We start from the raw sequence: 27,559 nt of genomic DNA, 5'->3' as shown, positions 1-27,559 counted from the left end.
TGGGTTTCACTATGTAAAGCGCTTTGAGTCACTAGAGAAAGAGCGCTATATAAATATAATTCACTCCACATATGCATAAACATTTGTTTTCTTTTGTATTATTTTATTTAATGAATTAAGTAATGTTTATGACAACCTTTTTCCAAAGCACAATATAGAAAGAGAGATATAACAGGATAATGCATACATTTATCATTTGCTTTCAAAACGCTTACAAAAGAGTGGGACCCCAAAAAAATTTACTTTTTTATGACTTGATGGTGTCTAAAAGGGCCCCCTGTGAATGTGAGTGTGAATGTTGTCTATCTGTGTTGGCCCTGCGATGAGGTAGCGACATCTCCAGGGTGTAACCCGCCTTCCGCCCAAATGCAGCTGAGATAGGCACCAGCGCCCCCCGTTACCCTAAAGGGAATAAGGGGTAGAAAATGGATGGATGGATGGGGTCTCTGGGAACCCATTTAGAAAATTCCTGGCACCAACGCTGATGGAGTATTAGTGCGTGCAAAACAGCAGCAGGCGGCTGTGGCCTGCGGGCCGGTTCTAAAACTAATCAAATATCATCCCGGGGGCCCTATATATTTCATTCACGGACTTTGACACACAGGCACTAACCCCTGTTCTACCGTGCTGCCCGAAATCAATCATCAAATTATCCAAATCTGATATATTTTTCTTGTTGGTTAACAAAAACTGTTTTGTGTTATTCAAATTACAGTTATTGCTTTTGTTGTTCAGCAATTAAACATTTTTTGAACCCACATTAGCCACCTCTCCCTGTCCTTTCTCTGCAGTATAGTGCAGTGAATCCCTCAGCCATCATTTGCTGGAGGATAAAGCACCAAACAAATTGGATTGTGAATGTTGCTTTTGCCTTCTTTGTGTGGGTCAGTACATATAGATCAGACAGGAATCAATGATCATTTATCTATTTATAAAAAACATCACAGACAGGTGTGTGCAAAGGTGAAATCAATCATGCACTTGTGAGAGTGATGGAGAGTGTGGGAGGAGCCTGCAGCAATAAAAGGCTGCTCATCCACCCTTCTCAAGAAAGTATTACTTCTCGCAAACATTCTCTCCTTAGCTAGATTTTCTTCCAAGATGAGTTGGATGAAGTGTTGTGTGTTCCCCCTGGTGCTGCTGTGCATGTGGCAGCTGCAAGAAGGAGCACACGCCTGCACTTGTGTTTATGACCATCCACAGACGCAGTTTTGCCAATCAGATGTCGGTAAGTTCAACATTAAAATGTTAATAGTTCACTGTGTGCAAAAGCGTCTCTCAAAGGTCCTTTTGCGTAAATGCAGTTCTTAACTAAATATGTTCTTGCAAGATGTCTTAGTGTTGCTGGTGAATGTAGTGAAGACTTTTAAAAAATATTATAAAGCCAAAATAGTTCGTTATAAGCCTGGCAAGCAACACTCAAATTCATTTTTAGATTGGGGGCCACATGGAGAAAAATCTACTGCACTGGTAAAATTGCAGCACAATACCTTAAAAGTAAAGACAACTTCAGGTTGTTTTTTTTTGTTTAAAAATAGAACAAGCATGTTTTTTTGTTTTTTTTTAAACTTACATGTTGCGGTTAATGGTAGTCTACCTTTTTATTATTTATACTTTCTGAATAAATGTGATATCATCAGTCAACTCCTTGGTGTTCATTTTCAGTCTATCAAGATAAAAACATATCGAAATCAAATTACAGGATGTTATTAATTGGCGGTGTGGGAAAAAAATCAATTCAAATACGTTGTGCGATTCAGAATCGATTCTCATTTCTAAAAAAATCGATATTTTTTATATTTTTATCAATCCAACAAACCACTACATATCAATACCATAACAATGCAATCCAATTCCAAAACCAAACCTGACCCAGCAACACTCAGAACTGCAAGAAACAGAGCAATTGAGGAGACAAACACGACACAGAACAAACCAAAAGTAGTGAAACAAAAATGATCAACATTATTAGTTATAATTTCAGCATAGCAGTGATTAAAAATCCCTCATTGACATTATCATTAGACATTTATATAAAAAAAAAAAGAATCGTGTCACAGTGGCTTACACTTGCATCGCATCTCATAAGCGTGACAACACACTGTGTCCAATGTTTTCACAAAGATAAAATAAGCCAAATTTACATTATTGCAATCAGTTGTTAAAACATTGTCCTTTACAATTTTGTAAAAGCTTTTTTTTTTTAAAAATCTACTACTCTGCTTGCATAACAGCAGACTGGGGTAGATCCTGCTGAAATCCTATGTATTGAATGAATACAGAATCGGGAAAATATAGTTTTTGAATCTAGAATCGAATCGATATATTATTTAATCGTGACCCCAATAATCGATATTGAATCTTGGGACACCCAAAGATTCACAGCCCTATTATTTATGTAGTTTCCTCATTTTCCTCGAATGGTGAACTAACATTATTATTTTTTCACTTATGTAGCATCTACAGAGAATTGCTAATGCGACACCTAGTGGACACTTAGAACAGCAGTTTTTATTTTTTTTTTTTAAATAAAATTTCGGCTCATTTTTATACTTTACAAACATATCCGATGGGCCATATAAAACCTATTTGTGGGCCGTACGGTTGACACCCCCGCTCTCGCTCAAGTGTTTATTTCATGTCAGCCAAGAAATATTTGTAAGATTTTAAGTTGTGCTTTCTTTTTTTTTTTTTTTTTAAAGAAAATGTAGATGCCAGGCGATTCCTACCTGTGGAAGTCTACACTTCTGGTTCAGTGCAAAAATTACTACTTTAAGACATGAGCTAAATTAACAGTAATGTTTTCAACATATGTATAATCTATCAAAGTATTCATGGATTAATATTTTTAAACATTTTGCAGATGCACTGAATTTTAAGTTGACACCTCGTGCAAAATTTAAATATATATATTTTTTGGAATTCCACCAAACTTTTAACAAATGAAGCAGACTTTTAGGGAAAGTATCGCCTTTGCATCATTAATGGCTTGTAGAAGGATTTTATTGGAGTGGAAATCACAGCATTCCCCAAAGGCCTCCCTGTGGTTTAAGCGCCTCATGTTTTTCTTAGATTTAGAGAAATAGATATAATCTGAGGAGTACATCAACTGTTCCACTTGACCTGGGGCTGCATAATTAGCTACATAGCTAAATTAAAGAGACTATAGGACATGTGACACTCACTGCCAATGAACCTTTCCATTTACCTTTTTTGGAGAGGAGAGGGGGGGGGGGAAAAGTGTTTTTTCAGTACCTGTAATATAACTTCCCAATCAAATTTTATGTATGTATTTCTAATGAAAGTTTTTGTACTTTTGACTACCCTGAGATCTTGGCTAAAAATACATGGCTATTGAATCTGCAAGAGTCTGTCACATTAAGTGGCTTTTTGTAATAAATGCCACCTTACTGTTTGGCTGATGTCTTTGGTTTTAGGTAAATTATTTTAATTCTGATCAGATTTGCTTTTCTTTTTATTTCTAGCCCTCAAGGCAAAGGTGGTTGCAAAGAAGGCTGTTGGTGGTAATTTAAACAAGGACATCAAGTATGACATCAAACTGACCAAGGTTGTCTATTCTATAGTCTATGTCCATGTATGCATGCATATTTTGATACATTTTTTTTTCCCTCCCAGATATTGAAAGGCCCCAAAAGACCCTTCGATACCTTCTACACTGCATCCTCCTCTGCAGCATGTGGTGTGATTCTGAACGAAGGTGTAGAATATTTTATCACAGGTAAAATTTTATTACTTTGATCGTATAACTTCAATCTTATTTTCATATTTCATTTTTTTTAATCACCCGTCTTTTCCATTGCAGGCAAACTGATGCCTGACGGGTGTCTGTACGTTTCATCCTGTAACTACGTTGTTCCCTGGAAAAGCAGCCACAAGATCCTGGTAGAACGTTATAAGATGGGCTGTGATTGCAAGGTAAGCAAACCTAATTTATAGTAATTAACATCTGAATTAAAGGCCTACTGAAACCCACTACTACCGACCACGCAGTCTGATAGTTTATATATCAATGATGAAATATTAACATTGCGACACATGCCAATACGGCCGGTTTAGTTTACTAAATTGGCTATTTTATATTTCCAATGAAGTGTCCTGATGAAAACGTCGCGGAATGATGTGTACGCGTGACGTCACGGACTATTAGGAAATATTAGCGCTGCGCACACATAGCTAAAAGTCATCTGCTTTGACCGCATAATTACACAGTATTTTGGACGTCTGTGTTGCTGAATCTTTTGCAATTTGTTCAATTAATAATGGAGAAGTCAAAGTAGAAAGATGGAGTTGGGAATCTTTAGCCTTTAGCCACACAAACACACGGTGATTCCTGGTTTAAAATTCCCGGAGGTGAAACTTTACTATGGATCAGAGCATTCAAGCGAACATGGATCCCGACCAAATGTCAACCAGCAGTTTTCAGTGAGAAAATTGTGGTAAAAAGTCGCCACTTACCGGAGATCAGCTGAGCTTGTGCCGTCCGTACAGCTGCCGTTGACTTCCATCAGACACTGGCCTCAAGACACCCGTGGATACACCCGTACGACTATCAGGTACTATTAAACTCACTAAAACACTATCAACACAATAGAAAGATAAGGGATTTCCCTGAATTATCCTACTAAATGTCTAAAAACATCTGAATCCGTCCCAAAGCAATCTTTTTTTAACTAGTTTTTTTTTTTTTTTTTCTAGTCCGTCGCTATCAATATCTTCAAACACAAATCTTTCATCCTCGCTCAAGCTAATGGGGGAATTGTCATTTTCTCTGTCCGAATAGCTCTTTTTGTTGGAGGCTCCCATTAAAAACAATGTGAGGAGCCATCAACGGGTGACATTGTCTGCGACTTCTGATAAAGGCAGGGCTTTTATGATGCGACCAAATGTTGTGAACTTTATCGTCAATGTTCTCTACTAAATCCTTCAGGCAAAAATATGTCAATATCACGAAGTGATCAAGTATGACACATAGAATGGACTTGCTGTCCCTGTTTAAAGAATCTAATTTCAGTAGGCCTTTAAATCCTAATTTTTGCTTTATCCTCCAGATCAATCGCTGCACCGCTGTCCTGTGTGACATCACTGGTCCAACTGAGTGCTTATGGACGGACTGGCTGACTGGGAATTGGGTCAGTGACGTGCACGACAAACAATGTGCTTGCATCAAGAGAAGTGATGGTTCTTGTGCCTGGTACAAGGAGGCCGCCTCACCTAAAAAGGGTTAATGAACATAATAGACTCTAAAAACTCCATCATGCAAAACATGTCAATTTTGAATAAATCAATTAAATGCAATGCAGTTTGTTTTTGTTGAGGTTGCATGTTTTTTTAAAAGGGACAATCAGGAGTTAGCGCTTCAACCAACAAAATGGAATCTTTGCAAGAAAAGCATGCATGACTTCCAACTTTTTATTGCATTGCTGTCAAAAGCAAAACAAGTATTTTGGGGGATTTTGATTTCTAGTAAATGGGCTTTTTGGTGTGATTTAGTATGACTCAAAACCGCTTTAAATTTGTTGCCAGTGAGGGTATCTTCTAAAAACCTTAGTTGGAAGACTCAAAGCCTGACCTTGAGCTGACTAACTTTTACTTGCTGTAAAGATGCCAAACAATGTTTAGTTTGTACACACTGACCTACAATACCTGTTTTACTTTTATGCTCTTGACAAATGTACAAACCGATAGAAGGCATACTTGTGATTGACAAGTTCTGCAGAAATTATTGTAAAATGTTTAATTTTAATTGACATAGCATCAACTCTAAGTTATGTCAACTTCATACAGAGCCTCTTCTTAATAGACCCCTCAAGCCTCTCTGATCTGAACTGACATGTGTTTTTTTTTTTTTTTTTTTAATTGGGGTTTTACAATAAGTTAATTTACTTTGCCTGAAATGAAACTCTGCTTTACATGAGTGGTAAAGGTTTTGTTTTTTCAGTAACTAGTAATTTACTGTTCCCATTGCCGTTACTGAGAATGTAAAGTGGTGCGGTACTACAGTTTGGTCGTGTGATTTTTGTTTGATTTCTGCCTGAGAGCAAGGATGATAACGGAAATTTTTTATTTATTTAAAAAGGGACACGATACACCAGGGGCTGGTCGTGCGGTTCTCACCTAGGCCTTCAGTGATGTCCGACTTCACCTCAAAATACCGTAATTTGTGTCACCACATGAACACGGCTGAAGATAATATACAGAAGCCCACTACCACACTGCTGCGCATTGAAACCCCTCAACGGTGTACAAAAGGGTCTATTTTTCGGCGCATTTAAAATTCAATAAACTTGCTTCAGCTATTAACATATCTTGCGTAGTACTGCCAATTAGAAATGCTATAAAAACATGAAAAAATCTATTTGAACTCACAATTTGTAGCATGAAATAATTGATATGCGCTCGGCATTACATTTATTGAAACCAGCAAACGTACTAAAAACACATTTTTTGTTAATGGAAAGGCAACCACTCGGTCTCCTAGCCAGCCGCTCAGGCAAATCATTTGGTCTAAAAATGCATTTTTCCATCGATGTCATGACATCTTGCAAAGTGCGTCCTCTTTCAGTCAATTAGTGCCCATATATACAGCCCGGCTCCCGGTCAAATTTTTATTTACTTTTGAAGATTTTATCTGAATGTGCATGAACTATATTTCTGTTCAAAATAGTTTGAAATGTCACATGTATTTTTTCATGCTCGAAGTAAATGATTACTTAAAAAAAAAAAAAGTAGATTTATACTTGAGTGACACAGCTTAGCAACAGTTGATATCCTAGTTTCAAGCATGTTTTACCAATATGTCATGAAATCTCAGCAAAAAGCTGTAATATGAGATAATTTAGGACCCAAACCCTTAAAACATTAACATAAAAACTGCTTAGTGAGAATAATTATCTTATCAGACAGAAAATAAGGAAATATAACCCTTATTTCAGTTAACTAATCTTACTTAGATTTCAGTTTTTGCAGTGCATTACCTTTAGATTTGTCCGCATTTAGCACTCGCCTATGTTGGGTCAGCTGGGACTGAACATCAAAAGCAGACTGCAAGAGTTTGCAATGCAGAAGGGTATGAACAATATAGGACTGTGATAAAATGCGAATGAAAGATACTTTTAATTTTATAATTTTTAATTTTCCACCCTGAGGGATATCCCCCGTATTGTGGTCAAGGGGTTGCATACCTCAGTGACCTTAAGTGCTACACCAGCAGGAACATAGTCTTCAGGTTTGGACACCCAAGTTGTACAGGTGTGAAGGTCGAGGTCCACTTCTCCGGGTTGGCGTTGGACACATACTGTAGCTAACGACCAAATTCAATGAAGAAAGCAGGCCATGTTGCAGAAGATGTTGTGTCTAAAATCTGGACTAAGTACAAACATGGGAAGGTTGTAAAAGGCAGGCAAGCATACTGGTAGACCAAGGAAAACATTAAAAAATTAACCTTTGTCTTGTGTTAGGGTCGGCACCGACCCGTTTTAGTTTTTAAATGCATAAAAACACCACCTACATTTATTTTTTTTGCATCAAAGCTTTTTGACTTTGTCAGGAACCTCTTTGTCAACAAAATAAAACATTTAAATTTTTTTCACTAAATTATAAAATGCTCTGGTAGAAATTATGCCCTTGGTGTTGTTAGGGTCGGTTTCGACCCAGTTATAAAAATAAGATGATAAAGCAATAAGAGCCAAAACTGAACACACTGACAGCCAGCTCCTCTCCCAATCATGTGAGCTTTAGTGGATTCTCATTTTACCTTGTTATACTGTACAAAAACAAACAAAAGATGGACACTAAAAATGTCACTTTTTGCCACTCTGATTTTGTTTTTTTTTTTATTAGTTTTGGAACTACTAATATATTTATCTTGGTTTCATTTGCTTGATTGGTTGTTTGTTTGATGTTGGATTTCTGTTGCTGAAAAAAATACTTTTTAGCCTTTTTCTTGAAGTAAATATATATGGGTCGAAATTGACCTGTAACACCATAGATGTTACTATATTTAAAATTCTTAAAATGAAAAAAATTAATAAAACACTATTTAAGAGATGTGTTCTAATACCCCTTAGTAATAGTTAGGTAACACAACAACCTTTTTTTATGGATATGATTCTCTTGAGGTTCGTTTTACCATTTTTAAAAATTTAAATTGACGGGTATACTGACAAAAAAAGGCCCAATGGCCCAAACCAAAAATATTAAACCCAATATTTTCAAGGATAAGGAAGCCAAACGAGGTAACCAAAAGATGAGAAACAAATTGGTTGATTGTTTTTTGGGGTATTTTATAGCTGATTTAAGACATGGGTCAAAACCGACCCGTTAACATAAGAGATGGTAACAGAAAGCTAACACAAGAGGATGGTTAAAGGCACCATGTCTTTAACAGAAAGGCATGGAATCATTAAAAACGAGCAGACAAAACACCCCTACACACCACTAGTACTTTGTTGCACAACCTCTGGCTTTTAAAACAGCTTGCAGTCTCTGAGGCATGGACTTAATGCAGGGGTGTCAAAGTCAAGGCCCAAGTATTAAAGCTGCCTGCTGCTGTTTTGCACGCACTAATACTCCATCAGTGTTGGCGCTAGGAATTTTCAAAATGGGGTCCCAGGCACCCCATCATGTCATAAAAATGGGGTCCCACAGTAAAAAAAAATTGGGGTCCCATTTTTTTGTAAGCGTTTTGAAAACAAAAGATAAATGTATGCATTATCCTGTTTCATCTCACTTTCTATATTGTGTTTTGTAAAAAAGGTTGTCATAAACGTTAATCGGAACGGCATAGCTCGGTTGGTAGAGTGGCCGTGCCAGCAACTTGAGGGTTGCAGGTTCGATTCCTGCTTCCGCCATCCTAGTTACTGCCGTTGTGTCCTTGGGCAAGATACTTTACCCACCTGCTCCCAGTGCCACCCACACTGGTTTAAATGTAACTTAGATATTGGGTTTCACTATGTAAAGCGCTTTGAGTCACTAGAGAAAAGCGCTATATAAATATAATTCACTTCACTAATTCATTAAAAAAAAAAAATGTATGCATATGTAAATGTATTCAGTTATAAACATTATTTCACTTACTACTTTCCTTCATGGATCTAAACTTTACCACTGCTGATTTTTTTTTTTCTATATTTTTATTTCTTCATTTTTAGATCTGTATCACTCTGGAATAACCTGCCGTGAGTTCTCACCAACATTGAAAGTAAAAAGATTTTTAAAAGGAAAGTAATATTTTATGAATCTTTAAATTAGTTTGCTTGTTGATTTTTTTTTTTTGGTTTTGTATTGTGTAGTTACATTTTATATAGTAATTATTATTCTGTGACTGTAAATTGCTTGTTTTCTTAATGTTTATTTTTTTTTGTATTGTATAGTTATATGCGTTTACTTTGTAATTGTATGGAGGTTGTGGATCCCAGGAAGACTAGATAGATAGTACTTTATTGATTCCTTCAGGAGAGTTCCTCCAGGAAAATTAAAATTCCAGCAGCAGTGTACAGAGTTGAGATCAATTTAGAAAGTAATAAGTAAATAATGGGGGTTTGAATGGAAACAAAATAGAAAAATATTAAAGTAAGATTAAAAATAAAAAGCAACAATGGGAATAAAATATAACAGTAAAATAAGAATATAACAAGAGAAACTAGGCAGTAGTGACCATGTTATAAAAACGTATTGCACTATTTTGCATCCCCCGTCATCCTAGTGCCCCCCCCCTCCCCCCACCCCAGACAGGACTAGTGGGTTGTTGTGGCATCCAGCTAATGGGAATCCTTAATAAAAAAAATCAAATTGTAATATTTTCAGAATGTTTGTTCTATATTTGGCCAAAGTAAGACAAAGAACACAATCTGAAGTTGTCTTTAATTTTTAGTTTTAATGCCATGATGTTAATAGTCCGGGCCAGGTGTGCACAGATTTTCCTCCATGCGTCCCCTAAACTAAAAGGAGTTTGACACCTCTGACTTAACGAGTGACAAACAACTCTTCGTCAATCTTGCTTTAACTTTCTCTGATTGCTGTTGTCAGATCAACTTTGCAGGTTAAATTCTTGTCATAGACACCTTCTTGCTCTGTGGGGCAGTGGAGCCTTTTACCCCAAGTTGCTACGGAAACAGCATATTCAGCGAGAAAAATACTTTTTTTTTCTGTTTGCTACCAAAAACTCTGCTTGGTTTTTAACATAACGAGACTGTTTTTTTTTTCTTTCTAATTTATAGTTAGTGGTTGCTTGGTGCACAATCATTGTTTAAAAATAAGCAAAAATGTCAGACGGGTGTGTGCAAAGGTGAAATTAATCATCCACATGTGATGGAGAGTGTGGGAGGAGTCTGCAGCAATAAAAGGCTGCTCATTCACCCTCAAGAATTTTTTTCCTGTTGAATTTCTTGTCCCCAGATCTTTTCTTTGTTTGCTACATTTCCTTCCATGAGTTGGATGAAGTGTTGCGTGTTCCCCCTGGTGCTGCTGTGCATGTGGCAGCTGCAAGATGGAGCACACGCCTGCTCGTGTGTTTTTGACCATCCACAGATGGCGTTTTGCCAATCCGACGTCGGTAAGTTGAACCTTCAAATGTTAATTGATTGTCTGTTGTGCATAATTGTTCGCCTCCATTAATTATTTGTGTAAGTTTACAAGAAGGGATGTTGAATGTGGTCAAAGTGTGGCTAACTATATTTATTAAATAATGCACCAATTTTTGTATATTTTTCTTACCAAGCATGTGTGATTTGTGTCAAAAAGTCTGGTGAAACCAACTTTTAAAGACTTTTTGCTTTACTTACAGCTCCTAACTAAACATGTTCAGTTAGCAAAGTGACTTGGTACGGAGCCCCTAAAGGGACATGGGGGGAATTATTATTATTATTTTTTTTTTTTACATATGTGTCTTTAGGGCACGCAAAAGTTTCTTGTGTGCATGAGATACATATCTTAAAAAAAAATAAAATAAAATAAAATAAAAAATCCCCATGTCCATTTAGAGCAGAGGTTCGAAACATTTTTTCAGAGACCTTTTTTTTAATTTAAGTACCCCCTAATCAGAACAAAGCATTTTTGGTTGAAAAAAAGAAGTAAAATACAGCACTGTCATCAGTTTCTGATTTATTAAATTGTATAACAGTGCAAAATATTGCTCATTTGTAGTGGTCTTTCTAGAACTATTTTGAAAAAAAGATATAAAAGTAACTAAAATCTTGTTGAAAAATAGTGATTCAATTATAAATAAAGATTTCTACACATAGAAGTAATCAACTTAAAGTGCCCTTTATGGGGATTGTATCAGAGATACTCCTGGATTCGAAACTTAATTCTAAACATTTCTTCATAAAAAAAAAAGTCTTTAACATCAATATTTATGGAACATGTCCACAAAAATAAATATTGCATTGTTCCATTTCTTTTCACAGTTTATGAACTTGCATTCATATTTTGTTGAATTGTTCAATGAATATATTTATAAAGGATTTTTGAATTGTTGCTCTTTTTAGAATATTTTTAAAAATTCTCACGTACCCCTTGGCATACCTTCAAGTACCCCCAGGGGTACACATACCCCCATTTGAGAACCACTGATTTAGAGGATCCGTAACTGGGTGTCAGTAATAGAGATTTTTTTTCTTCAGCCAAAATGGCTTGCACGATTCGGAAAGTAGCACATTGGCTTGTGTACTTTTTTTTATTTTTTATATATTACACATCCAAGTTTTTATTATTATTATTATTATTTTTTTTATTTTTTTTTAGGGGAATGTGTTGCCTACCTTTTTTTGACTACTTTCGGTTGAGTTTCCGTCAACCCGCAGCTCTTTAGTGTTGCCCCAGTGGCTCCCTGGAGCATTAAAAAATAAGAAAAAAAAAATACATATTTATATATTTTGAAAATAGAAAAAGATGATTTTTTTTGAGGACAAACATGACATAGACATTCCTAATTGTTAGAAAGCCCACTGTTTAATATGTTTGTGTGTATGCTTCACTGATAGTATTTAGTGAAAATCGTTTTGTCCTATTTTTGACGGTTCTTGAACTCATAGTGTCGATTGTGCAACAGTTTGTTTACATATAAAATCTTCCACTCCTGTTTCATTTTGTCCACCAAAGGTTTTATGCTGTGTATGAATGTACAAAGGTGCGCGTTGTTGTTTACTTGTTGGAGTGCTAATCAGGCATATTTGGTCAGTGCATAACTGCAAGTGCATCAACGCAAACATGCTATTTAGGCTAGCTTTGTGTACATGTTGCATCATTTGTAGCTATATTTCAGCTCATTTGTTATCCCTTACTTGTATCTTTGTATATAATTTAGTTTTGCATGTCTTATGGCACATTATCTCTATGTAATATTGGCTGCATTTCTGACAGTTGTTTGTGTGCCATGTTGTTCCAGACCACAGCAAACATAACCTAGCTTTCCAAAGATTGTAATAAATCCATTAAAAGACAGCCTGCCATTTTTCTAAAGGTTTAGTGGCCACCTACGTGGACAGCACCTTTTAGCTCTTATTTCCATAATTGTGTACACTACTGAATTGGAGTCTTATGGCCGCTTATATGGACACTTATACAGCCATCTTGTGGTGTCAGAAGAGTATAACAGCAATGGAATTTGGAAAAAAAGCATTAGCGTGTCACTAAACATGAAGTACACGTTTTTGAGGTGGTACTTATGGACTAAGTACATCATATAAAAAGATGATTCTTAGTTTTTTTTATTCTAAATAGGGTCTAATAAGCCCAAATAGCAAAGATGAATAAAAAAAGGATGTAAAAAAACAGCATTGGCCTTAAGAGGATAACTTGAACACACACATCTATACCTTTTGGCCATTAAAAGCCAGTCATTTCCAGGAGTTTTCTCGTCTTCTGAGTAGCCTCTGATTTACTAATGTTTTTTAATGTCAAAATGTGTAGAGTAAATAAGAAAAATTCAAAATTTGTCGGATTAGGTTCAGCCTGCGACACATGGTCATTTTGATATTAGGCTACTATAGGACGCTTACGTCATGTGTTGCCTTCATTATACGACTTATATACAGCCTTTATTTTTTGCGGCTCCATACAGATTTGTTTTTTGTATTTTTGGTCCAATTTGGCTCTTTCAACATTCTGGTTTAATTAAATGCAACAATTGCTGTTCAATGTAATAACCCAACAACACTTTTTAAAAAAAACAAAAACATTTTTACCTTTTTAAAGGAAAAGTAATGATAATGAAAGGTTACCTCTAAGTTGTCATTTCCTCTTGTTATAGAACCTTTTATTTAACCAGAAAAGAAACCAATTGAGATCAAGATCTCTTCCACAAGAGTGACCTGGCCAAAAGGTCGACAGCACATGTCACAGAGCAGTTTCAAAAAAAGTAATAAATTTAAGACATTTTAAAATACATAAGAGAACTGTAAACCGATAGTTTTACAGTTCTCAGTTGTTATAAATGTTAAAATGGTTGCCATGGGTGTTTTGCCAAAATAATGCATGTAAAGTGATGCTCTGAACCCACATTTAAGTAGCTTAACATTCATTCATTGTAATTGAGCAATATTCTGGAAATATCTAATCAAACTAGTGGAAATGTGTTTTTTTTTTTATAATGAATTGAGGACAATGCATGATCTACGTTTAAGAATTCTGGCACTGTCAGTCAATTCCGCTTCAATTTGAGTCCCCTACATGATTTTATGATCAGCAGATGCCTTTTGTTTGTTTTATGGACTTTTGTTTTTAATTTTAGTCAAAGATTAACTAGCTTATCTATTTCTTTCCAGCCATCAAGGCAAAGGTGGTTGCAAAGAAGGCTGTTGGCGGTAAATATAACGACTACATCCAGTATGACATCAAACAGACCAAGGTAGTTAATAATAGTCAATTTGTATGTCAATGTTTGCATGAATTTTTATTTTTATTTTTTTTCTAGCTATTTAAAGGCCCCAACAGACACTTTAATAGCATCTACACTGGCTCCTCATCTTCAGCATGTGGTGTGAATTTGAACAAAGGTGTACAATATTTGATCACAGGTAAAAAATAAATAAATGGATTTACGATTTAAAAACGGCTCAGTTTCTAAAATTGTTTTAAATGCTTTATTTTTTTACATTGCAGGCCAACTTGAGCCTAACGGGTCTCTGTACGTGTCATCCTGTAACCCCCCTGTACCCTGGAAAAGCAGCCACAAGATCCTGGTAGAACGTTATAAGATGGGCTGTGATTGCCAGGTAAGCAAACCTGATTGACTGTCAATGACATTTTATTTAAATCCTCATCTTTGCTTCATCCCTCAGATCACTCGCTGCTATGGTGACCCGTGCGGGGACCGCCACTCAGACGAGTGCCTGTGGACGGCCTGGCTGAGGGGGAATAACCAGCCGGTCAAACAGTCTGCTTGTAGGAAAAGAAGTGATGGTTCTTGTGTCTGGTACAAGGAGGCCGCCTCACCAACAAAGGGTTAATGGATTGAAGACTCCAAAATCCCCACATTGCAGGAAATAAAAAAATTCACAAATCTATTCGAAGCAATGCAGTGTCTTTTACTATGTCTTACTTGCCAACCTTGAGACCTCCGATTTCGGGACGTGGGGGTTGGGGGGTGGGGTGCAGGTGTAGTTGGGGCGGGGGGCGTGGTTAAGAGGGGAGTATAATTCACCAACTCGAGTATTTCATATATATATATATATATATATATATATATGAAATACTTGACTTTCAGTGAATTCTAGCTGTATATTTATTTTATTATGTATATAGAAATAAAATAAATAGTTTAATTTCAGACGGCACCTATCAAATACACTAATAAAAACACAGTTCTACCAACTGTACTTGTCACGCCTATGGATCATGTTTTGTTTTGTCATGTTATGTTTTGATTTTGGACATTCAGTCACGTTTTGCAATTCCTGGTTTTGTTTGTTTCCATGCCAACTCATTAGTTTTCACGTCCCTGTTCTGAGCCTCACACCTGTTTTCACTAATGATCATAGCTATTTAAGTCACTCTTTTTCTTGTCTTCGTCCTGGGACCTTCACACGCGCACGCACCCTACCCATGCTGCACCTCCTTCATGCCCTCGGCCATAGTTCCATGCCGTGTAAGTTTTTGTATTTATGCCATTGTGCTAGTTTTGTTTATAGTTTATTATTATTCATGCCAATCGAGCAAGTGTTTTTGTTTCATGTTTGTAGTTTGCAGCATTTATGCTAGTCTTTTGTTTATTCATGGCCAAGTGTCTGTACCTCCTTGTGAGCGCCCTTAGTTTGATTATAGTGTTTAAATAAACCATGTACTCACGTCCACGCCGCACTCGTGCTGATTCTCATCTGCATCGAAGAAACAATCCACGTCCAAGCCTTGTGACAGTACTGTGCTTGCTGGTTACTAAAATAAAACCAACACTTACCTTTCACTATTTCAGTAACCTTTGTTCTGCCATTTGCGTACTGGCGAGAGTCACTTGCCGTCAGGTGCGCAACACCACGTAAATCGTTGGCCAATCAAAAAGCAACCCCATAACGCTATAGCCAACATTCCCCAGGAGATGGCGACAGACAACTTAGAATCACTCTATTACAGACGGCGTCGCCATGGCTGTAACTTCCTCGTTTTTCTGCCTCGTCTCCTTGTGTGTGCAGTTTTTTATTCAAATCCGTAGATGTAACGTGATTGGGCAGGCAAGCTGTTTATATAGTGGGAAAGAGGGCCTGAAAACCGGCTGTCCCCACTCAGGTCTTAATGGAGCTGGAAGGGGCGTGGCCTTTAGCTCTGCTGAATTTCGGGAGATTTTCGGGAGAGGCGCTGAATTTCGCGAGTCTCCTGGGAAATCCAGGAGGGTTGGCAACTATGTGCTATGTAGAGCGTTGGTTCTTAACCTTGTTGGAGGTACAGAACCCCCCCCCCCCCCCCCCAGTTTTATATGCACATTCATTGAACCCTTCTTTCACTATGTAAAGCACTTTGAGTCACTAGAGAAAAGCGCTATATAAATATAATTCACTTCACTAGTGAAAAATACAATTTTTTTTTTTTTTCAAATTCAAGACTAAGTTATGTTTTTTCTTTTTTTTTTTTTACTGCTGCACAAAATAAACCGTGCATGAACATCACCTTGTTCAAGGAACAATACCAACACAGTGCATCAACTCATAATACATTACACACCTGCAAATCTGTGTGACCTCTGCTGTTGCCGTATTCATAATACGCCGATCGGTAGAAGTTTTTTTTATTATAGGTGTGTGTTGACCTCCGCCGAACCCCTGAGGCCGACTCAGTTCGATCGAACCCAGGTTAAAAACCACTGTTGTAGAGTTTGCATGTTTTTAAAATGACAATCGTGAGTTCAGCACAAAGTACAAGTTCAAAGAAAATTGTTTTGACTGTTTTTGCATTAATGTCATAAACCAAACATGTAATTATGAATCTTAGTTACGCTTAAATTAGCTTCCTGGCATGTGGTTAATTCCTAAATATGAAATGAAACAGGCTATTATCTTCCTTGCCAGTAAAGTCATCTTCTACAATATTTTTCAAATGTCCCACACCAACATGAGCTGACCATTTATTTTGAGTAACAGTAAAACTGTCAAACTAGGACATGTTTGACGAGGGTGACTTAATAGCTCGTGGAAGGATTTTATTGGAGTGGAAATCACAATATCCGCCAGGCCTCCCTATGGTTTAAGGACCTCATGTTATTCTTAGATATAGAGAAATTTTAATATAATCTGAGGGGTACACCTAAACAGTTTGACTTTACCTGGGGCTGCATAATCAATTACATAGCTAAATTAAAGAGACTAAAGGATAAATGTGACGCGCTGTTGACCAAGAACCTTTCCAATTACCTCAACTCTTTTTCTGTTCTGTTTTATTTTTATTCAGTGACACTTCTCTGTTTAATTTGTTATTTTTTCTCCTTTTAGTCCATGTGAGTCTCTGCTTGTGGTGAAGAGGAAGGCAGTACATTGCTACCCACTGTGACTGAAATCAATCAATCAATCAATGATTATTTATATAGCCCTAAATCAGTAGTGTCTCAAAGGGCTGCACATACCACAACGACATCTTCGGTAGAGCCCACATAAGGGAAAGGAAAACTCACACCCAGTGGGACGTCGGTGACAATGATGACTATGAGAAACCTTGGAGAGGACCGCATATGTGGGCAACCCCCACCTCTAAATGTAGGGGGTGATATTTTACTTTTGTTTTTTAATCAATTTTTTAAAATTGTTTTATTTTTCTGGGAAGACACATAAAAAGGTTTGTATTTGCAGTACCTATATTATGATTTCCCAATCAAATGAATAAATAAATATCATTAAAAAAATAAAGAGGGTGACTTGTGAGCCACCAATCTGTCACCTTGTTCTGCAGGAAAGAACCTAGGATGATTTAATTTTTGTCATTTTAATTTTTATGGCATTAACTCATGTTCTCAAGGCACTTTTCATACAATGTAGAAACATGTTTCTCCAAGGTTGTCATCCCATTGGGTTGAGTTTTTTCTTGCCCTAATGTGGGATCTGAGCTGAGTATGTCGTTGTGGCTTGTGCAGCCCTTTGAGACACTCGTGATTTAGGGCTATATAAATACACTTTTATTGATCGATTGATAAATATATTCAGTATATCCCTCAAGCCTCACATTATTTTGATGCAAACTCACTGACAAAACTATATTGTACTTTGTGTATTCAAAACAAATGTCGAGTTTTGACATCCATCCATTTTCTACCGCTTATTCCCTTTGGGGCCGCGGAGGGCGCTGGTGCCTATCTCAGCTACAATCGGGCGGAAGGCGGGGTACACCCTGGACAAGTCGCCACCTTATCGCAGGAGTTTTGACATGAAAATCTTAATCTAGCTGGCTTGAAGTACACAGGCCAATACGCGGTTCCTTTTTTGATAAAAGACAACTTAAAAAGTTTTTGGTAATAAATCAGACCTTGTTTTTCAACTTTATTTTTTATTACATTTGGTGTTATGCATACTTTTGCCTTTCAAAATATGGAAAAAATTATTTTGGAAAATGGGAAGAAATTAGGCTTCACGGTGGCAGAGGGGTTAGTGCGTCTGCCTCACAATACGAAGTTCCTGCAGTCCTGGGTTCAAATCCAGGCTCGGGAACTTTCTGTGTGGAGTTTGCATGTTCTCCCCGTGAATGCGTGGGTTCCCTCCGGGTACTCCGGCTTCCTCCCACTTCCAAAGACATGCACCTGGGGATAGGTTGATTGGCAACATTAAATTGGCCCTAGTGTGTGAATGTGAGTGTGAATGTTGTCTGTCTATCTGTGTTGGCCCTGCGATGAGGTGGCGACTTGTCCAGGGTGTACCCTGCCTTCCGCCCGATTGTAGCTGAGATAGGTGCCAGAGCCCCCCGCGACCCCGAAAGGGAATAAGCGGTAGAAATGGATGGATGGATGGGAAGAAACTAGGGATTTTCCTTTTCATCACAGGTTGCTGTACATACAAAAAATCCCTAGATGGGATTTATTGCCAGATCTTCCTTTTTTTAAGAGCCGTTGAAAAATCTAACTTTTATTGTCTCAGTTTTATTATTTATCTATTTTAATTGTAAATGTAAAATGCATCCAAGTGTTTTAATATTTCTTTGAACCTTTATTTATTTAAATTTTTTTTACCCTTTTTTTCGTTGTGGCTCTAGTCCAGTTAGGGGGATGTATATGAAGGCAGAGTGGGTAAATTACTTTGAAAAATGGCTCAGTTCTGGTCCACTTAAAAGAACCATTTAAAAAAATCGACTCGTTCAAACATTACATATCTAACTTGTATTATTAGATTGCACAGTACAGTAAACATTCAGTACAATTGACCACTAAATGGTAACACCCAAATAAGTTTTTCAACTTGTTTAAGTCGGGGTCCACGTTAATCAATTCATGGTATAATGAAGTCATTCTTTACTGTGATATCCACTCTGACACACACATAATGCACAAACTCTGCTAAAAGTACATGTATTGTGGGGTTTAGAACATATAAGTCAAACACAAACCTGCATAAAACTTCTGAGTGAGGACCCTTGTAATATTAAATACATGGAAATAAAAATGGGGCTGTGAAAACAAGAAGGAAAGGAAGGACACAAAATGGAAAAGGTTGACGGTGATTGGCGTTCTATTGGAAAAAATTGCTTAATTTTTAAAAAATCCCAATGAAAAAATACCAGCGATGCTTTTGTTTTGGTAAACTAATAACAGTCTGTTGTTTTTTTGCGTTTGTATACTGAGTGTCCGTGTCCTTGCACTGCACTGTGGGACAGTGGAACCTTCTACCCCAAGTTGCCATGGAAACAGTCTAATGATTGAGAATTGAATGTCTGCCTAGCCAGAGGGGTTAGTGCGTCTGCCTCACAATACGAAGTTCCTGCAGTCCTGGGTTCAAATCCAGGCTCGGGATCTTTCTGTGTGGAGTTTGCATGTTCTCCCCGTGAATGCGTGGGTTCCCTCCGGGTACTCCGGCTTCCTCCCACTTCCAAAGACATGCACCTGGGGATAGGTTGATTGGTAACACTAAATTGGCCCTAGTGTGTGAATGTGAGTGTGAATGTTGTCTGTCTATCTGTGTTGGCCCTGCGATGAGGTGGCGACTTGTCCAGGGTGTACCCTGCCTTCCGCCCGATTGTAGCTGAGATAGGCGCCAGCGCCCCCCCGCAACCCCGAAAGGGAATAAGCGGTAGAAAATGGATGGATGGATGTCTGCCTAGCAACAAGAAACTGGACAAACACATGACCAGAAAAAAAAAAGTTTTCTTGTTAGTTAACACAAACTCTGGTTGCTTTTTTTTAAACTTACATGCATTGTGCGGTTTAGAACATATACTGTACATCAAACACAAAGAGAAAGAGTTTTTCTTATTTATCCGGTAAATAGTTGCTGGGTGCACACACATTTTTTTTTTTAACAACAAAACGTCACGGACAGGTGTGTGCAAAGGTGTAATCAATCGTCCAATTGTGCAAGTAATGGAGAGTGTGGGAGGGGCCTGCAGCAATAAAGGGCTGCTCATTCACCCTTAAGAAAGGACACCAGAATATATTCCTGCTGAACTTCTTTTCTCCCAAATCTTCTCTTTGTTAGCTACATTCTCTTCCATGATGAGTTGGGTGAAGTGTTGTGTGTTCCCCCTGGTGCTGCTGTGCATGTGGCAGCTGCAAGAAGGAGCACAGGCCTGCAGATGTCCTTATGACCATCCTCAGACGCAGTTTTGCCAGTCAGATGTTGGTAAGTTTAACGTTTAAATTTTGGGTGTACATAATGTTTGCATATAATGGTGGGTCTGACAACACCGATTCATTGGCGCGTGCGTCGAGCTCTTAGAGGAAAAACCCTGTGCCGCTTTTTGGAAGTCACGTGACCGATCATGAGCGGTTTCGGTCACGTGACCGATACGCGAACTGTGTCGAACTGACACCTGTGTGCCAAACTGTGTTTATAAGGAAGTGCATCTGTCACCGAGATGCTGCTGCCAACAGAATCGCCGCACTTCTGTCGTTGGTCATTTTGTAATTTATCGTCGATCATTTCCGTCCTGTGGGAATATTTTGATCATTTATTGGAAAAAAAGGTATTTGTGTTTAATCCTGTTTTTTCAAAGTTTCCACTTGATCTGTTAATAGGGGTGCAACGGTACGTGTATTTGTATTGAACTGTTTCGGTACGGGGGTGTTTCTAAGCTAAAGTCTCAACAAGCTGCTTTGCTTCTTCTGCCTCTGTCTCAGCACCCAGCATTGTCCCACCCGCACAGCCATCTGGTTGCATTAACTAGCGGTAACAGCCAATCTACTGTGCGTATTCAGAGTGCATGTAAAAAAAAAAAAAATTAAATTCCCAGTCCACAAGCATCCTCACTCACAATAGATTTCCATATTATGATACATGTTCACATTATTTGACTATGTAAAAAAGATACAAATATATTTCTATTTGAATATGAAATACAATGACTTGGTTTATATTATTGTACATACTAGGTCATAAAATCAGTCAGTTGAGTCGGTCCATAGGTTGCCTGTAGGGATTTTTAATGTCCAGCAGATGTCAGTATTTAGTGACCCATCAGAATCGACAATATCAATACAGTTTTGCAATGTGTCGAAACGGTTCATGACTCCTCATCAACCCATCACTATTTGCATCCATGAATTGTCCGTGTATGTTGGCAAGGAACGCTCTTTAATGTGGTCAAAATGCGACAAAAAACGGAATTGGCCCGTATTGAGCTGCCAAGGTTTTAGTATTCATGTTCTGGGTTTTGTGGGCCCTGTAGAGGAAAAAGGTAAATTGTGACGTCACATGTCAGTTTTGACAGTTTCGCAACAATAACCAACATTTACCTTTCTTACTTATAGAGTATATTGTGAATAAATTGAGAGCAGGAAGTGAACTAAAGTTTTAGCAACTGCTATGTAAAGGAAAAGGGGTAGGATTGAATAAGCTCTGCTTCTTCCTACTCCTTTTCGAACATGTTGAATAGAGAAACTGGAAACTAAATCATCATGTTGTATGCATGCATGCTCCAAATAAACTTAAACATTCACTGAGCAGGTGTGTTGTCAGTGCAGCAGATAATTAAAATGTGTAAAAGTTAAACTACAAGTTTGTCTGTGGTTGCAAAATGCATAATTATGTGAGCGTGTTTTGTTTAGTCACTCAGTGCAGTTGCTTCTACAGGTTGAGTACGTGTCGTCTTTCATGTACAGGTTAATTGGTTAATTGTGAGTAATCCACAAAGGTTGAATGGAAGCAACTGTGAAACATTGGATCAGTTGCCTCCACTCAACCTTTTGTAGATGGACTCCTTTCAGACAAACAGTTGAGGTCGACCAGCCCTGCAGGGTGTCTATTTTTTTTTTTTTCTTTCAAGACTTCCTTTTATTGTCATTCAAATTGCAACTTTACAGTACAGCTAAGAACAAAATTTCATTGTATTGGCTTGTTTTGCAGGATACAAGAAATAAGGTGCAGATATAGATTTACTGTACAAATAAATACATTGCACTTTAACATATGCATCCATGTTTAAACCTGGACTTTTATTGTCATTCAAATTCAGTGTAGAAGTGTTATATTATTGTCCAGCGAGTTGATCTGTTTTGAGGGGATTATGATTATTTTTAGGGAGTTGGCAACTAATTATGAATTTAACAATTAAATGTATTCAACAATTTCATACTGTATCTACTTTGTGCCAAAAATTCTGGCAAAACCATCTTAAAGATTTTTTTTTCATAAGTTACAGCTAACTATATTTTCACAGCTAGCTCGGTAGCTTGGTGTTAATGATGACGATTTTTGTTTTTAGAGAGAAATTGGATAAGGGTTTGGCAAGTAGCACATGCACTCTTAGTTTTACATACAGCCAATATATTTTTTGACTGCTTTACTCTAGATGTTTTTATCAAGTTTGGTAGGGGAATGTAGCCTGACTATATTTTGACAATTCTGTTTGACTTCCTGTCTGTCCGGGGACATTTCTTCAATAAGACCTAATTAAAATAACAGCACTGTTTTGACCTTGGACTTCCTTTTTATCGTCATTCAAATTTGAACTTCACAGTACAGATAAGAAAAAAATTTCGTTGCATTAGCTCGTTGTAGTGCAGGATAAAAGAGCAATAAGGTGCAGCAGAAGGGACGGCGTGGCAGAGTGGCCATGCGCAACCCGAGGGTCCCTGGTTCAATCCCCACCTAGTACCAACTTTGTCACATCCGTTGTGTCCCGAGCAAGACACTTCACCCTTGCTCCTGATGGGTGCTGGTTAGCGCCTTGCACGGCAGCTCCCTCCATCTCTGTGTGAATGGGTAAATGTGGAAGTAATGTCAAAGTGCTTTGAGTACCTTGAAAGTAGCTAAGCACTATACAAGTACGACTCATTTATATAGATTACTGTACAGAAAAGTACATTGCACTTTTGCATTGCATTCATGTTTGTTTGTCTTTATATTCCAGCGCGTTAATCAGTTTTTGGGGGTATTGACGGGATTACGCTTTCAAGAGTCTTATTACCTGAGTCTCTACAGATTTTCTGAGCCCTGGTCAGGCAGCGGCGTTTTGCAATTTCCTGGTTGGGAGGATGGGGTCCTGATATTTTCCGCCGTCCTCGCCACTCTCTGCAAAGACTTCCAGTCTGACCTGTAATATAGCTTTCTCCTCTTTAAAGAAATTAAACTACCCGTAAATTTGAGTTCTCAAACGACTGTTTAGCAGATACCTTTTATTGTTTACTTCAATTGTAGTCATAGTGACTGGCATTTTCTTTCCAGCCATCAAGGCAAAGGTGGTTTCAGAGGCGGCTGGTGAATTTGAGTACGACGTCACGTATGACATCAAACTGACCAAGGTTATTGATTATACTCAATTATGTCAATGATTGCATGCAAACTCAAATTTATATACATTTTTTTTCAGATCTTGAAAGGTCCTATTGGGCACTATGATACCATCTGCACTGCATCTTCCTCTGCAGCATGTGGTGTGACTCTGAACAAAGGTGTAGAATATTTCATCACAGGTAAAACAAAACATCCTTGGGTTTTATAATGTGAAATATTTCTTACTGCAAGAGTATAAAATGATCAGTTCAGCCTGTTGGCCTTAATTCAAGTTTCTCAATTGCAGGCCAACTGAAGTCTGACGGGTCACTGCGTGTTTCATCCTGTAATTACGTTGTACCCTGGAAGAGCAGTCACGATACCCTGGTAGAACATTTCATGATGGGCTGTGATTGCAAGGTAAGCAGAATTAATTTATGGTGAACATTCAAATCTTAACCTTTGCTGTATTATCCAGATCACTCGCTGCTCCTCTGTGCCGTGCGGGATTGGCAGCCCAACTGAGTGCTTGTGGACAAATGCAGTTGACGAGCAGGAAAAACAATCTGCTTGCATCAAGAAAAGTGATGGTTCTTGTTGCTGGTACAGCGAGGGACCTAATGGACATTAAACTCCCAAGCAGAAAATGTCATACAAATAAATCTATTTAAAGAAATGGTGTGTTTTACTGATGAGGGTTTTTAAAAGGGCCATTGGTGTCAGGTCTATTTTACGGGGGCATAAGCCTCCTAAACTTCAGTTTTACTAAATGCGGGACTAGGATTTTTAAATTAACATTTTTGTCACTATTCATTTGGAGACCCTTCATCAGTGACTATTCAATTTGTTCCATCAGACACCCGCATTAGTGTGGAAAACCCAGTCCAATCTTTCACTATTACCTTAGCAAGGTCGAGCAGGATATCATTTAGGCTAGTTCAGTGTGTTGAATACTGCTGGTTAAGTATACAATTCGGCTTTTTTTTTTTTTTGTGAAACCTGATTTTGTGTAGGCCACGTAAAAAAAAAAAAAAAGTCCAGATTCCAATGTGCCTGCAGGCATGGAGGTATGATGTCACACGTCCTGCAGTGTTTACTGAAGTAAACTTGCTTCAATTCTAGTCTCAGTACTGGCACATTTGTGGCTATTTTATGGATTCTGTGGAATCAAAGAATTTTACACTGCAAACCAAATTAGAATATTTTGCTCTCAATTGACTTCTTTTTTTTTTTTTTTTGTCTAAATGTTTGAGTGCTTCAAATCTAATCTTTAGGCATCAGATTCAGGCCACATCAGGAGGTAGTCCTGCATTTGATCTCTTCCAATGTGACATGTGATTTATTTTTTATTTTTTTGTTTGCTTTGGGCGAGCTACATCACTCGAGTGTGCCGGGAAAAAAGTAATCGCCAGCAAAAATGGATATTACATGTGGTTTTGGTTTTTAAGACATAATTTTAGATGCATCACTTGTCAATAGTGCACAAATAGGCTATATGGAATATATAGATTCCTGGGTTCAATCCCAGGCTTGGCAAATTTCTGTGTGGAGTTTACATGTTCTCCCCGTGACTGTGTGGGTACACTCCGGGTACTCCGGCTTCCTCCCACCTCTAAAGACATGCACCTGGGGATAGGTTGATTGGCAACACTAAATTGGCCCTAGTGTGTGACTGTGTGGGCCCTGCCATAAGGTGGTGTTTTGTCCAGGGTGAACCCTGCCTTCCGCCCGATTGCAGCTGAGTTAGGCACCAGCGACTCCAAAGGGAAAAAGCGGTAGAAAATGCATGGATGCTTCCATGTCTACTCTGAAGAGCGTGTTGCCTGTTTCTGCACATTCGTCAACTATTTTCTATCGGTCTATTTTGGTGTGCTTATGAGCATCATTTGCCATCTTGTGACAGGAGTGCACCATAACTCTGATTGATTTGTAATATAAAACTATAATATTGCTGACAGAAAAATAACTTCCATACCGTATGATAAGCAAATCATACTACAGCTTTGCAGTATAGGTGTGCTACTTAAACTTAATTGATGTACTTTAATAGTGGTGTGGCCTAACATAAATCATCTTTAATTATCCATCCATCTTCTTCCGCTTATCCGAGGTCGGGTCGCGGGGGCAGCAGCCTGAGCAGGGAAGCCCAGACTTCCCTCTCCCCAGCCACTTCGTCTAGCTCTTCCCGATCTTTGATTAATAAAAGTTAATTTTATTTTGAATTGACTTTCCATATACTGTATATATAAAAGTATGCATCATATTCTCTTCTTGTCATGTTAGGCTCCAGTGTTGCTCTTTTAAGCTAAAGCTTTTATCCAATCAGAATTCAGCTAGCTTGTTGCCAACGCTGTCTGAATTCTGCCGGAGGCCTTGAAGCCCCAATATTCGTGGCGGCTGTGCAGTTTAACCAGCGGAGGACAATAATTTTAAAGACAGTTGCGATAGTTGACAGTAGCCTTACGTTGAACGTGACTTTGTTTGGATACTCACTTGTCCCTCCCAAGTATCCAAACACAAGTCGTGATTTACAAAAGCAGAAAGTGGCGCCAGAGCCACACCCGGCCAGCGGAGAAATCAACGGTACTCAATTTTTTAACCAACAAAATAGCAGAGCAAAATGTTGATTAGGTGGCAGATATAATGGTTTGCCTGCCACTCCCTAATCCACCAACTACCAGTGATATTGTCAATCAATCAATCAATCAATCAATGTTTATTTATATAGCCCTAATTCACAAATGTCTCAAAGGACTGCACAAACCACTACGACTACGACATCCTCGGAAGAACCCACATAAGGGCAAGGAAAACTCACACCCAGTGGGACGTCGATGACAATGATGACTACGAGAGCCTTGGAGAGGACCACCAGGGGACCGAAAGCAATGGATGTCGAGCGGGTCTAACATGATACTGTGAAAGTTCAATCCATTGTGGCTCCAACACAGCTGCGAGAGCTCAGTTCAAAGCGGATCCAAGACAGCAGCGAGAGTCTCGTCCACAAGAAACCATCCCAAGCGGAGTCGGATCAGCAGCGTAGAGATGTCCTCAACCGATACACAGGCCAGCGGTCCATCCTGGGTCCCGACTCTGGACAGCCAGTACTTCATCCATGGGCATCGGAACCAGACCCCCTCCGCAAGGGAGGGGGGGGGCAGAGGAGAAAAAGAAAAGAAGCGGCAGATCAACTGGTCTAAAAAGGAGGTCTATTTAAAGGCTAGAGTATACAAATGAGTTTTAAGGTGAGACTTAAATGAGTTTAAATATATTTTTCGCATTCAAGTTTTTTACAGTTTTTGTTATGACAGTACTACGTTTGATGCAGTTTTATTGATTTTTAAATGCGCCAAAAAATTACCCTTTTTGTACAAATTCAATGCCCAGTAGTGCGCAGGCGTGTTTCTGTATAGTATTTCTCAAGCCGTGGTCATGTAGCGACATAAATTATGGTATTTTGGAAGGTAATTATTGAAGTCGGACTAAGTAGGACATCGCTGAAGGCCTGGGTGGGAAACACGGCACTGTAGTTTAATAGCCATAGTGTCATTTTAGAGTAGTGTTTCGGGGGTTCTGAAGACTGGATGCACTGACATACTCATAGTAAAAAAGGTGGAGTTTTATAGCTGTTTGCTTTTTATTTCCACTTGGCAGGTTATTGAGATAGTCCGTATCACCTATCCCTACTTGCCAGGTGTGACCTGTGGGCCTTAAATTCTTACTATTACAGGAAACAAACAATATTGCTTTTCAGCCATTTCGATGTCTTCAGTATTTGCTGTGTAATTCTAACATAGTAAGTTGTAAGCAGAACTATTTTGCAAGTGCAAACATTCTGAATCAAAAAGGTTGTGCACAGACAACATATCTTTGGGTGGACCTCCAGCCCCTGTTTTCCAGACAAGAAAAGTTTCTTTCCACCAGAACCTCCTCTGTTTTCAGGTCTACTCTATAGTTCTGTGCCAGTTGGTATACACTGCTGTCATCTGTGCAACTTTTCCTTGTTTGCAAGTTGCCTGCTAGCTTTTCCATGCAACAACACTGTCTTTGTGTTTGTGCCATCTCATGCTTACCAAAGAGGACTGAAGCCTCCTTGCACGTCCTCTTTCAACCATTTAGATGTGTTCAGTGTTGTGTAATGCTAATACAGTGCCAAAAAGTTGTGAGTGAAAAGATCTTGCAAGTGCAACATCACAGGAACCTCCCGG

The 27,559-nt window shown here is 38.3% G+C and overlaps 2 protein-coding genes across 2 annotated transcripts; both read left to right on the top strand.

The window, feature by feature from the left end:
• Positions 1-1,034: 1,034 nt before the first annotated feature.
• LOC133541674 (metalloproteinase inhibitor 2-like) lies at positions 1,035-14,525 on the top strand. Its single transcript, XM_061885210.1, has 9 exons — positions 1,035-1,228; positions 3,486-3,568; positions 3,637-3,739; positions 3,824-3,936; positions 10,417-10,573; positions 13,785-13,867; positions 13,934-14,036; positions 14,122-14,234; positions 14,301-14,525. Exons 1-9 carry the CDS (start codon positions 1,102-1,104, stop codon positions 14,466-14,468), a joined length of 1,050 nt encoding a protein of 349 aa, XP_061741194.1. The 5' UTR covers positions 1,035-1,101; the 3' UTR covers positions 14,469-14,525.
• Positions 14,526-20,043: 5,518 nt separating this feature from the next.
• LOC133541683 (metalloproteinase inhibitor 2-like) lies at positions 20,044-24,027 on the top strand. The gene is made up of 5 exons (XM_061885224.1): positions 20,044-20,261; positions 23,304-23,380; positions 23,449-23,551; positions 23,659-23,771; positions 23,830-24,027. The coding sequence occupies exons 1-5, from the start codon at positions 20,132-20,134 to the stop codon at positions 23,980-23,982; spliced, it is 576 nt and encodes a 191-aa protein (XP_061741208.1). The 5' UTR covers positions 20,044-20,131; the 3' UTR covers positions 23,983-24,027.
• The last annotated feature ends 3,532 nt before the right edge of the window (positions 24,028-27,559 follow it).

The sequence above is a fragment of the Nerophis ophidion genome, linkage group LG23 (genome assembly GCF_033978795.1).
Source record: "Nerophis ophidion isolate RoL-2023_Sa linkage group LG23, RoL_Noph_v1.0, whole genome shotgun sequence".
Taxonomy (NCBI): domain Eukaryota; kingdom Metazoa; phylum Chordata; class Actinopteri; order Syngnathiformes; family Syngnathidae; genus Nerophis; species Nerophis ophidion.
Note: the sequence above shows the minus strand (reverse complement) of the source record. Positions and strands in the feature narration are given on the sequence as shown.

Coding starts and splice junctions, on each gene's coding strand:
- LOC133541674 (XM_061885210.1), top strand. CDS start 1,102: ATGAGTTGGATGAAGTGTTGTGTGTTCCCCCTGGTGCTGCTGTGCATG. Junction 3,569..3,636: donor ATGACATCAAACTGACCAAG/GTTGTCTATTCT, acceptor TTTCCCTCCCAG/ATATTGAAAGGCCCCAAAAG. Junction 14,235..14,300: donor AGATGGGCTGTGATTGCCAG/GTAAGCAAACCT, acceptor TTCATCCCTCAG/ATCACTCGCTGCTATGGTGA.
- LOC133541683 (XM_061885224.1), top strand. CDS start 20,132: ATGATGAGTTGGGTGAAGTGTTGTGTGTTCCCCCTGGTGCTGCTGTGC. Junction 23,381..23,448: donor ATGACATCAAACTGACCAAG/GTTATTGATTAT, acceptor ATTTTTTTTCAG/ATCTTGAAAGGTCCTATTGG. Junction 23,552..23,658: donor TGTAGAATATTTCATCACAG/GTAAAACAAAAC, acceptor TCTCAATTGCAG/GCCAACTGAAGTCTGACGGG.